General features: G+C 47.8%; 2 protein-coding genes across 3 annotated transcripts; one reads left to right on the forward strand and one right to left on the reverse strand.

The window, feature by feature from the left end:
- Positions 1 to 882: 882 nt before the first annotated feature.
- Positions 883 to 5,282, reverse strand: c11h17orf49 (chromosome 11 C17orf49 homolog). 2 transcript variants are annotated; one of them, XM_012856245.3, is made up of 6 exons: positions 4,983 to 5,279; positions 3,900 to 3,994; positions 3,254 to 3,355; positions 1,997 to 2,226; positions 1,266 to 1,370; positions 883 to 1,195 (listed from the first exon to the last, which is right to left on the reverse strand). In XM_012856245.3, exons 1-6 carry the CDS (start codon positions 5,001 to 5,003, stop codon positions 1,131 to 1,133), a joined length of 618 nt encoding a protein of 205 aa, XP_012711699.2. In that variant the 5' UTR covers positions 5,004 to 5,279; the 3' UTR covers positions 883 to 1,130. The 2 variants fall into 2 exon arrangements, with proteins under 2 accessions (XP_012711699.2, XP_012711700.2); XM_012856246.3 differs by lacking the exon at positions 3,254 to 3,355 and having other exon boundaries at positions 4,983 to 5,282.
- Positions 5,283 to 5,351: 69 nt separating this feature from the next.
- On the forward strand, positions 5,352 to 8,468 carry rnasekb (ribonuclease, RNase K b). Its single transcript, XM_012856247.3, has 3 exons — positions 5,352 to 5,557; positions 6,828 to 6,910; positions 8,026 to 8,468. Exons 1-3 carry the CDS (start codon positions 5,480 to 5,482, stop codon positions 8,168 to 8,170), a joined length of 306 nt encoding a protein of 101 aa, XP_012711701.2. The 5' UTR covers positions 5,352 to 5,479; the 3' UTR covers positions 8,171 to 8,468.
- Positions 8,469 to 10,645: the final 2,177 nt, after the last annotated feature.

Raw genomic sequence — 10,645 nt, forward strand, 5'->3', positions numbered from 1 at the left:
GGAGGTCCAGTCAGGAGGTTTTATACATATATATATAAATATATCTATCTATCTATCTATCTATATATATATATATATAGAGAGAGAGAGAGAGAGAGAGAGAGAGAGAGATATAGAGATATATATAGATAGATAGATATATATAGATATAGATAGATAGATATATATAGATATAGATAGATAGATATATATAGATATAGATAGATAGATATAGATAGATATAGATAGAGATATATATAGAGATATATATATACATAGAGATAGAGATAGATATAGATAGATATATTTATATATATATATCTATATATATATATATAAATATATCTATCTATATATATTTAAGAGAGAGAGACAGACACACACATATAGAGGTTCTTATTTATGTGACATAATAAACCCAGAGGACTTCGAACGTTAAACGTTTCTAATACAGCCTTCAGGTCAATGACAGAAACTGGACCGGTTATTGTTCAGAGGTCCGTTTAGATTTTACCGCTCAGAACCGGGTTCTTCAGCACAGCAGCAGCCACACGTGGATCTAAAGGAGAACATGACCTGCAGCTTCACATCAGCCTAAAACCCAGACAGGACCGCCGCCTTCACTGGTTCTCCCCAGCCTGGTTCTCCTCAGCCTGGTTCTCTGGTTCTGCTATGGTTCTCATCTGGACTCCTCCACCTGCTGTTCCTAACTTGAAGTCTTCAGCCTTTGAGAACCTTGAAGAGTTCAGAACCCGTCTCCTCCGACCCGTCTCTGAGTTCTGAGAACTAACCAGCTCACGGCTGCAGATCCGCTGCATGTGGAGCAGGAGGGGCAGGAACCCAGCGTGGTTCTGGCCCGACCCAACACGGCTGAGCAGGAGAAAGGAAGGCAGAACACAGAAGCTTGATCCAGATGCAACAGCTGCTTTATTTTCCACCGCATCAGAACATCAGAACCTCTCCTTGGCTTTCAGTCCCAGACACACATCGGTTCTAATTGGATCTAAATGAGAAACTGGATTAAATAAGTTTGGTTCTGGAGGCGGCGCTGCAGATGAACCCGACCTCCACCTGCAGCGTCCTCCAGGCGCGAGGTCCGCCTCTTCCTGTTTCACAATAAAAGCGTGGAGGGGGCGGGGCTTCTCCGGCCGTCAGCGGGACAGCAGAGGGAGGTCACTGGAGTTCATGATGAGGCTGGAGTCCAGATTCAGGCTCTCTGGAGAACGACAGGAACATCGTTAACGGGTTTCCCAGAACCCCAGCAGAACCGGCCCGCTGCCACTCACCTTGGTCAAAGTTGAGCTTTTTGTTGGAGGTTCCGTCTCCGAGTCCCTCGATGTCCACCAGGTCACTGTTGACGTCCGAGTCGTTCAGAGCGCTGAGCGTCACGTCTGCAGAGGGACAGACCAGAGCGGCGGTCAGGAACCGGGCCTTTCAGAACCGACCGGGCCTTCTCAGAACCGACCGGGCCTTCTCAGAACCGACCGGGCCTTTCAGAACCGACCGGGCCTTTTAGAACCAACCGGGCCTTTTAGAACCAACCGGGCCTTTTCAGAACCAACCGGGCCTTTCAGAACCGACCGGGCCTTTCAGAACCAACCGGGCCTTTCAGAACCAACCGGGCCTTTTCAGAACCAACCGGGCCTTTCAGAACCGACCGGGCCTTTTCAGAACCAACCGGGCCTTTTTAGAACCGACCGGGCCTTTTCAGAACCAACCGGGCCTTTCAGAACCGACCGGGCCTTTTTAGAACCGACCGGGCCTTTTCAGAACCGACCGGGCCTTCTCAGAACCGACCGGGCCTTCTCAGAACCGACCGGGCCTTTCAGAACCGACCGGGCCTTTTCAGAACCGACCGGACCTTTTCAGAACCGACCGGGCCTTTCAGAACCGACCGGGCCTTTCAGAACCGACCGGGCCTTCTCAGAACCGACCGGGCCTTTTCAGAACTGACCGGACCTTTTCAGAACCGACCGGACCCAGACAGTCGGTTCAGGTGTTTCCTCTCATCTCTTACCAGCCGTCTTCTGCTTCTTGATGGGCGGCGCTAACGACGGGCTGTTCTGCATCCCTGTCGCCACGACAACCTGCGATGTCGGCACGGCGATCATGGCGGCGCCGGCCGGAACGGCGGAGGGCGCCATGGAAACCGGCGCCTTCTTGACGGCCTTCTTGGGCGACTCGGCGGAGATGGGGACTCTGCTGTCCTCGTACAGCTTCCTCTTCACCGTGCTCTTGATCTGAGCGCTGCAGAGGAGCAGAGCAGCAAATCAGCTTCAGCCTCACCTGGTCACACAGAACCTCACCTGGTCACACAGAACCTCACCTGGTCACACAGAACCTCACTGACTCTACAGGTGGACCCTGAAGGACAACAAATGGACGGAACCGAGCTGAGAATCAGAACCAGCTGAGCAGGAGGAGACGTCCTGCTGCTGTAAACCTGAGCACAGGCAGACAGCCGGTTCTGTTGGGTTCTCTTGGGTTCTCTTGGGTTCTGGGTCTGTCTCTGTACACCTCAGCATGGCAGCTTTTAGTTTAACATGCAGCTGAAGTTCTAGATCAGTCGGTTTAGAGACATAAACTAAAGAATTTATCATCTGTTAAAGCTGCTGCTCCTTCTGGAGTTGTAGATCTTTAAATAAAAAGCGCTTACAGGAACCTGCTGGGTGAGGCGCGCTGCTCCTTTAAGACTTACAGGACGCGCTGCTCCTTTAAGGCTTACAGGAGGCGCTGCTCCTTTAAGATCTACAGGACGCGCTGTTCCTTTAAGACCTGCAGGACGCGCTGTTCCTTTAAGACCTGCAGGACGCGCTGTTCCTTTAAGATCTACAGGACGCGCTGCTCCTTTAAGACTTACAGGACGCTGATCCTTTAAGGCTTACAGGACGCACTGTTCCTTTAAGACTTACAGGACGCGCTGTTCCTTTAAGACTTACAGGACGCTGCTCCTTTAAGACTTACAGGACGCGCTGCTCCTTTAAGACTCACACGGCGCTGTTCCTTTAAGATCTACAGGACGCGCTGCTCCTTTAAGACTTACAGGACGCTGATCCTTTAAGGCTTACAGGACGCACTGTTCCTTTAAGACTTACAGGACGCGCTGTTCCTTTAAGACTTACAGGACGCTGCTCCTTTAAGACTTACAGGACGCGCTGCTCCTTTAAGACTCACACGGCGCTGTTCCTTTAAGACTCACACGGCGCTGTTCCTTTAAGACTCACACGGCGCTGCTCCTTTAAGACTCACACGGCGCTGCTCCTTTAAGACTTACACGGTGCGCTCTTTGATCACAGTGCTGATGCTGTTGAGGTCGTCTCCAAAGCGACGCACGGCCAAGCGCAGCATCTCGATCTCCGTCTCCGTCCACTTGGCTCTGAGGACGAACACAGCGTCACTTCAGTTCAGTCTGCCAGTAAACGGCTGCCTCTGCTTTCAGGTGGAGAACGCCTACAGGGAGGCGGCCATCGCCTGCCTCCATGCTGCCGTGTGTTTCAGGCGTTTAGCCGACAGTCTGGTGGCCGTCAGGGACTCCATCAATTCAACAAACTGACTTCAATTATGACGACACCTTTGCTTTAACTGTTAGATTTAAAATTAAGCCAAACAGGCACAGCAACCATGTTTTATGTTTCTACAGTAGAGCAGAAAACAGTTTTCTCTGGAGTTCCTCAGGGATAAAACCTCGATACGCTTCTTTTTTAGGTTTAGTGTTACCAAAAAACACTCATTACTGTTTTATTTGCTGTACATAACCGATGTTTGCTGGGATTGTGTACAGAGACAGAGAACATGTAATGATGATTTTAGTGGCCTGACTCTGCTGTGTGCAGCGTTTTAACGCTCTGCAGCTCTGATTCATGGTTCATGGTTTAAATGGTTCTAAGAGGAAGCTTCCAGGCAGCGTCTGTGTGGCTCACCCTGCGGGGCTGGAGTCGGACACCGGGTGCAGCTGCATGGTCAGCTCGCCCAGCTTGGTGAAGGCTGCTCCGGCTGCAGAGAAGATCTCCCCGACCTGCAGAGAACAGTTCAAACACAGCATTTAGCCATTTTACCCTGCTCCTCCAAGGAAGTGTTTAAAGGTCTTTATTTCCTTTTTAATCATCCAGTCCATTTATGTCACTATATTATTGAGATCATATAAATTATTGCAGGTTTTGTTCTCTCCTACCTTCAAAATATCAGGCATTATAAGCAGAGAAACACAGATGACTATAAAAACGATCCTTTAACAGGAATTAACCCATATTTCTATGATTTTACATTCGAAGGTTAACTGATTTCATTTCTTTCCAGCATAAGACAGAACGGGCTCTTATTGTGAAACAACAGCAGCAAACAGGACGCTGCATCCACAGGAACCAAACAGACACCTTTGGTTGAGAGAAAAAGTTTCTGGGTTTTTCTTAGATACTCAAAGAAAATGAGTTACTTTCTTCTCTCAAAGAGCAGGTTAACGGTGTGTTTGAGCTCTGCTAAAGAACCCCAGAGGATCAGAACCACGGACTGGACCCTGGGCTGGGCAGCACCAGCAGAACCAGCAGCGACTGGGTCCAGCATGGGCCACCATGTCAACGCGCCTTGGTAGCAGAGAGTCAGGATGAAGGGATGTCTTTGCCAACGAGGAATAAAGTAATTAAAATAAAGTTTGAAGCTCATTTTAAGAAGCACAGAAACATGCATTTTATTTCATATAGTTGTCCACGTTGTCTTTTTAAATAACCTGCATGGATGAAGAGCAGCAAGAACACTAGTGTTTTATTTTTATTTATTTCACACATATATTAGCGTGTGCCGATTTTACCTGTAGACTCTGCTTATTCAGCCCGGGGGGGGAAAACTGTTTATTTTGTTAATGATTTATTTGTGTAATAGCAAAAAGTCTAAAATTGTGACATTTCTGAATGAAATTCCGTGAGCGCAGCAGGAAGATTATCTCATTAAAGGGCCGGGCACAGATCGGGCCATTAAAGGAAGGACAGGTAAAAGCAGGGACAGCTTACCTTAGCAGAGGCTGACGTCATTCTTAGGAAGCGTTGGTTTGTTTTAATGAAATCACAACAAAAACAAAACTTAGATGAAACTGCTAGCCACCGTTAGCTTCGGTTAGCCTGCTGCTGCTAGCGGCCTGTTGGCGCCATTTACGCCTCGCTGCGGTCAGTTTACTACAGCGCGGAGCTCCGGGGTTCCCAGCCAATAGGAACGTTTAAAGTTACTGCATATAATTGTAAAAATGCACATTTAAGAGAAAAATAAGAATACAGAACAACAATGGTCGGCGGACCGGATGTGGCGAAAACTAGGCGATTTTCCAACGTCGATGCTATTGGTCCGTTTCAGAGGAAAGGGCGGAGCTCCGAATGTTTCCGAGTACAGCCGAGCGCCGAGTGTCAGCTGACTGCGACAGTCCGTCCTTCAATGGATCGTTTCTGATTTGTTTCGATAGTCAGACGGAAAAATCCGATTTATCCCCTTGATCGACTGGTAGGTGAACGCGGACATGCCGTCGCTTCTGTTCTGCGGGCCGAAGATGGCCGCCTGCGGGATGGTGATCAGCATCTGGGGGGTCATCATGCTGGTAAGAACCGGAGTGGGAGCCGACTACTTCCTGGACACAGTCCGTTGACGCGATAATTCTGGTTTAGGTGCAACACAACCGATGACAGGCTGTAGTGTTGGTGTCGCCTTCGTTCCTGACGCGTCATCAGATTAAAACAACTTAAATTATGGCACAGGATAGTTCCTGCGATCCAGGGGATAGACGGGGCCAAGGCAGGTTGAACTGAATGTACTGTTGCTGCGGACCTGGCGGCGTGTAATTAACGCGGCGGGGCTTGAATCTGTGTTAACTAGCTGGTTAGCCGTTAACTGACTGGTTAACCATTTACTGACTGACTGGTTAGCCGGTTACTGACTGACTGGTTAGCTGTTTTCTGACTGGTTAGCTCCAGCATGTCAGTCAGCTTTAGGTGAGTCATGTGACTTCTCCTCCTCATGTGATGCTCCACAGGAGGAAGTCAGTTTCTAACTCAGGTCCTCTGCTGCAGCCTCATGAAGCTGAGCAAAGTATTCACACCCTCAGTCACTCTCCAGCCACTAAACGCTGACGTTTATGTAACAAAGCTGTGTGTTATTGTGAAGAAGTGGAATTATTCCTGTTTTTCTGCCAGTGAAATCTGAACAGTGCGGCGTGCTTTGGTATTCAGCGCCCTGAGTCAGAACTCTGAGCCGTGTTTCTCTGAACATCTGACACTTTATTTATCTCCACAGGGCTGATGGTTTAGCCTAGCAGCCGTAGTAAACGACAGGAAGACAATCAGCTGACACCCAGAAACGCTCTTCATCACATCCTGTGGTGTTTAAAAGTCACCAAGCAGGCTTTTCCTTTCTCAGTAGAACAGCTCAGACTAATGGGGCAGAACATCTGAGAACATCGCTGTTAGCCTGTGGACTTTATACAGCTGGTGCAACATGAGCACACACCTTCTAACATCGTCTCACTGGCCTCCTCCTCTTAAATCCATTTAAAATGTTTATTTTCTCCATAAATCTCTTAACTGTGCGGCTCCTCCTCCTCGTTTGAGCTGCTTCACCCTGCAGGCCGTGGAGCTCTCAGGTTCTCCTCCATGACGGTCCTGATTTATCTCCACCAGCTCTGACCTGCTCCCCCAGCATGATGCTGCCACTGCTGTGCCTCCATGTTGGTCTGAAATGACCGTGCAGGAAGCTAAAGTCTCTGTTCTGGTTTTATCTTTGGGCTTCAGATCAAAGGCGCTGAATAGTTCTGTGTTTTTAAACCTGGGTGTGAAAACTTTAGCTGGTTCTGACCGCCTGTCGTTGTCTTCCAGGCCATGTTGGGGATTTTCTTCAGCGCCAAGTCGGCCGTCCTCATCGAAGACGTCCCGTTCACTGAGGAGGACATCCGCAACGAGTGAGTCTCACAAACCCAGCAGAACCTCACAAACCCAGCAGAACCTCATAAAACCCAGCAGAACCTCACAAACCCAGCAGAACCTCACAAACCCAGCAGAACCTCACAAAACCCAGCAGAACCTCATAAAACCCAGCAGAACAGAACCTCAGGACGTCAGAACCAGGTCTCTGTGCGGGTTCTGGTCGGGATGGCTTGTCCAGAACTTCCTGGGTTCTGCTTGAGCTCTCAGTTAGAAAACAGGAAGAGTCGTTTCTTTATGAATCTGTAAAGCTGAACAAAAGCCAGAGATGATTAAACATTTGAAACGGTCCAGAACCAGGCAGAGGTCCGGTGTCGGATCATCTCCCTTCGTTGAGGCTGACCTGAGATCAGCTGACCGGGTTCTGACCAATCAGTCGTTTTTAACTCGTTAACCTGAAAGCTGACGGTTCCTCCTCTGAGGAACACGGCGGCGCTTCTTTCCTTAGACGTTATGATTAATGCTTGATTCATTGTCTGGGTGTGTTCTGGTTCTTCAGAACCAGAACCTGCAGGTCGGGTACAGACCAGAGGTTCCCTGGCCCAACACTCTGAACCAAGCGGCTAAACGGCGTCTCTGGTCCGGTTCTGCTGAGACTAAGGCTACGATCACACTGCAGCCTGAAGTGACCCAATTCAGATTTTTTTTTTTGCCCTCATGCGACCCGGATCTGATCTGATCTGAACAACAGATCGAATTTTATCAAATGCGACCCGGCCGCTTGAACTGACTGGCAAAAAAAATCGTAATTGAGCATCGAGGCCTGCAGTGTGAACGTAGCCTTAGTCTCAGCAGAACCGGACCAGAGACTGCAGGACACCGGACCTCCAGAACCGCAGGTCTAAAAGTCCTGGTCAGAGCGGGTCTGGGTCTAAAGATGGAAGCAAAGCAGAAGAACTCCAGCCCCCATGAGCCTCTCTGGTGCGTCCAGAGGTTCAGCAGCGAGTGAAACTGAAGGTTTTGGGTCCAGTAGAGGCAGACGGTACCGGGAATCGGACCCCAGACCTGCTCAGACCAGGCTAACGTAGCGTAGCGTCTGACTGGACGGGGCTGCTGAGGTTCCACTGATGTGTTCCTCCTCTGTGTCCCGCAGTAAGAACCCGCCTCAGAACATCTACTCGCTCTACAACCAGGTGGGCATCAACTGCTTCATCGCCGCCGGCGTCTACGTGGCGGTGGGCGCCGTCTCCCTCTGCCAGGTGCGCCTCAACAAGCGCCAGGAGTACATGGTGACATAGAGAGGAGGGCGCCGGCCTGACCTCCGACCCCTGACGACCGTTCACCACCAGACCTGCGGCCTCGGCCCTGATTGGTCCCACATCACCCAGGGGGCGGAGTCAGGCTCTACCTGGATATTTATTACCTGTTAATTGTGTTTACTGTTGTTGGATGAAGTGTTGCATCGTTGCTCCTGTTGAAAGAGACCAAACGTTCCAGATTTCTGTCCCAGGCTGACGAGGAGACGTCGTCCCTGAAGAGTTGTGCTGGTGTTCACACCCTGCTGCTGGACGCCCTTACAATAAAGTGTGGATGTGATTAAAATCTGCCTCTGGGTCTCATTCTTAGCCAGAAACTGCTGTGTCAGCGTTTCTCTTTTTCAGCTCAGGCTGGTTAGCTGAACCAGACGGTGAGATTATTATTACTGGCTCCTCACTGCAAAAACTGAACTAAAAGTAAGTAAAGTTTTCCTAAAACTAGTTTATTTTCCTTGAATATAAATTAATAAAAGACTATTGGCTAATAGAAGAAGAATATTACCCATAAAATGTGATAATTAGATATCCTGCACTTGAAATAAGATGATGGAGATGAATTGTTTTTTTTTTTACTTTAGTATTTTTCCAAGTTTGCATAGAACATACAGGAAAAAAAAGGACAGCTGGAAGCTTTGGCACAGCTGGAAGCTTTGGCACAGCTGGAAGCTTTGGCACAGCTGGAAGACGGTGCAGATGGAGGACTAGCAGGATATTTCCTGGCTGGGTTCTGCCTTAGACTCTCAGCGTTCTGCAGGAACCTGCAGGAACCTCGCCTCCCTCCCCGCTGAGAGGCCGCTCTCCACCTGCAGACCGCAGTGCAGCGTCCGTCGGCTTCCTAAAACGCTTCTTGCTGTCTTTTATTTTTAATTTCCTTTTATATTTAAACCTCTCATTCCTCCTGGTCTGGCTTCCCTCTCAGAATGTGGATCTGAACGCGGAGCCTGAGAGGAATGCGGCTGTTTTCTGACATTCCCGGCACCAGAGGATGAGAGAAACGTGATGCAGCAAGTTATAGTAATATATAAAAGATTTACTGATCCCAGGATACAATGTGTAAAAATGAGAAATGATACTTCTCACTGCTGTTTTTAATGATTTAACAAATATCAGACAAACCAGAAAACCTTTTTATTAGACTGCAAAATATAACATCATCCTGGACCCTCATTTTCTGTCCTGTTATCAGTATTAATATTTCAGCTCCTAATGCTGCATACAGAAAATAGTATCTGTGCTTTATTTTGAATAAAACTTTTTAATTAGTTTATATATTACATCTTACACATATTGATCAGAAAATAAAGGAATTAATTAATCTGTAATAGATTAATTGCTATAATTTCTTTTTATTCCTGCACCTTTAAACCACCCAGAGCTGAATGTTTAGAATCAGATAGAAAACAGGGAGGCACACTTTACTTTAGATATTTTATATTTTCACAGTTTGTTGAACAAAACCGTTTTCTGTCAGCAGACATCTGGACTGGCTACAGGAAAGAAAAGTAATGTGGTGAGCTAAATGACCTTTTAATGTTTTTAGCCACTTCAGGACTCAACGCTTTGGCTTTCCTCAAACTAAGCAGCAGATAATTGTCACACCTTGATGTGAATCCAGAAGCTCCCAGAGAGGCTTCATGGTTTTCTATCACAGCCAGAGCTGATAGGTCAACCTGTAGATCAGCTGAAGGTCCCTCTGAGGACCTGCTGGTGCTTATTAGAGCAAACCTGACAACCAGGTTTAATTCTTAACGGGTTCTTTTAATGTGGACAACATCTGTGCTTTTCCTCTGATGTACACATTTAATAAACTTCTCCCAAAGTGTCTTTGGTTTTTCTCCGTGGTGCCAAGCACCATGATAAAAAAAAAAAAACAATCATCTGACCCATTTTTAATCCACATTAACGTTCATGAGGTGCATCGACCATCTTTGGTTGAATGTGAGCGAGTGGAGGGCAGAACCTGAGGAGGAACCTGGTAGCTGCTCTTTGTAGTTATGGTCGATAATTTCAGCATTATTTTGTGTTATTTAGGTGCAACTGTGATATATAAAGGGAAATATGTGCTGGAGTGCATGTCCAGGGTTTTACAAATCTGAATTTTGATTTTGGCGTACGGCATTTTATTTTTCTTGCTGTACACTTTTAGTATGAATTCCACCAAAGTTTTATAACTGAGAGCCCTGGACTGCAGCAGAACCCTGAAGGTGCACTGCGGCATCAGATGCCTACATACTGAAGCAGGTTCTTCAGGTTCTAACTTCACTGTTAATTTGGGTGGATCAGCTGAACTCTGCAGAGAGCAGCGTTAACAGTCTTGGCCCACCAGCCTGCCCCATTATGAGGAGGGAGACTGGGTCAGCCAACCATTCAGAGCAACTGGGAGGCAGAAGATAGTCTAGGGTTTACTGGACCAGCAACACAGAGCAGAAGATATGCTGATCGTATAAAATCTGAATG

Source organism: Fundulus heteroclitus, chromosome 11 (genome assembly GCF_011125445.2).
Source record: "Fundulus heteroclitus isolate FHET01 chromosome 11, MU-UCD_Fhet_4.1, whole genome shotgun sequence".
In the NCBI taxonomy this organism is placed as follows: domain Eukaryota; kingdom Metazoa; phylum Chordata; class Actinopteri; order Cyprinodontiformes; family Fundulidae; genus Fundulus; species Fundulus heteroclitus.

Excerpts from the sequence above, each read along its gene's own strand:
- c11h17orf49 (XM_012856245.3), bottom strand. The coding sequence starts at position 5,003 with ATGACGTCAGCCTCTGCTAAG. Across the intron at positions 2,227-3,253 it reads GTGATCAAAGAGCGCACCGT|CGCTCAGATCAAGAGCACGG; the intron begins GTAAGTCTTAAA and ends GCTCCTCTGCAG. Across the intron at positions 1,371-1,996 it reads CAAGAAGCAGAAGACGGCTG|ACGTGACGCTCAGCGCTCTG; the intron begins GTAAGAGATGAG and ends GTCCCTCTGCAG.
- rnasekb (XM_012856247.3), top strand. The coding sequence starts at position 5,480 with ATGCCGTCGCTTCTGTTCTGCGGGCCGAAGATGGCCGCCTGCGGGATG. Across the intron at positions 5,558-6,827 it reads TCTGGGGGGTCATCATGCTG|GCCATGTTGGGGATTTTCTT; the intron begins GTAAGAACCGGA and ends GTTGTCTTCCAG. Across the intron at positions 6,911-8,025 it reads GAGGAGGACATCCGCAACGA|TAAGAACCCGCCTCAGAACA; the intron begins GTGAGTCTCACA and ends TGTGTCCCGCAG.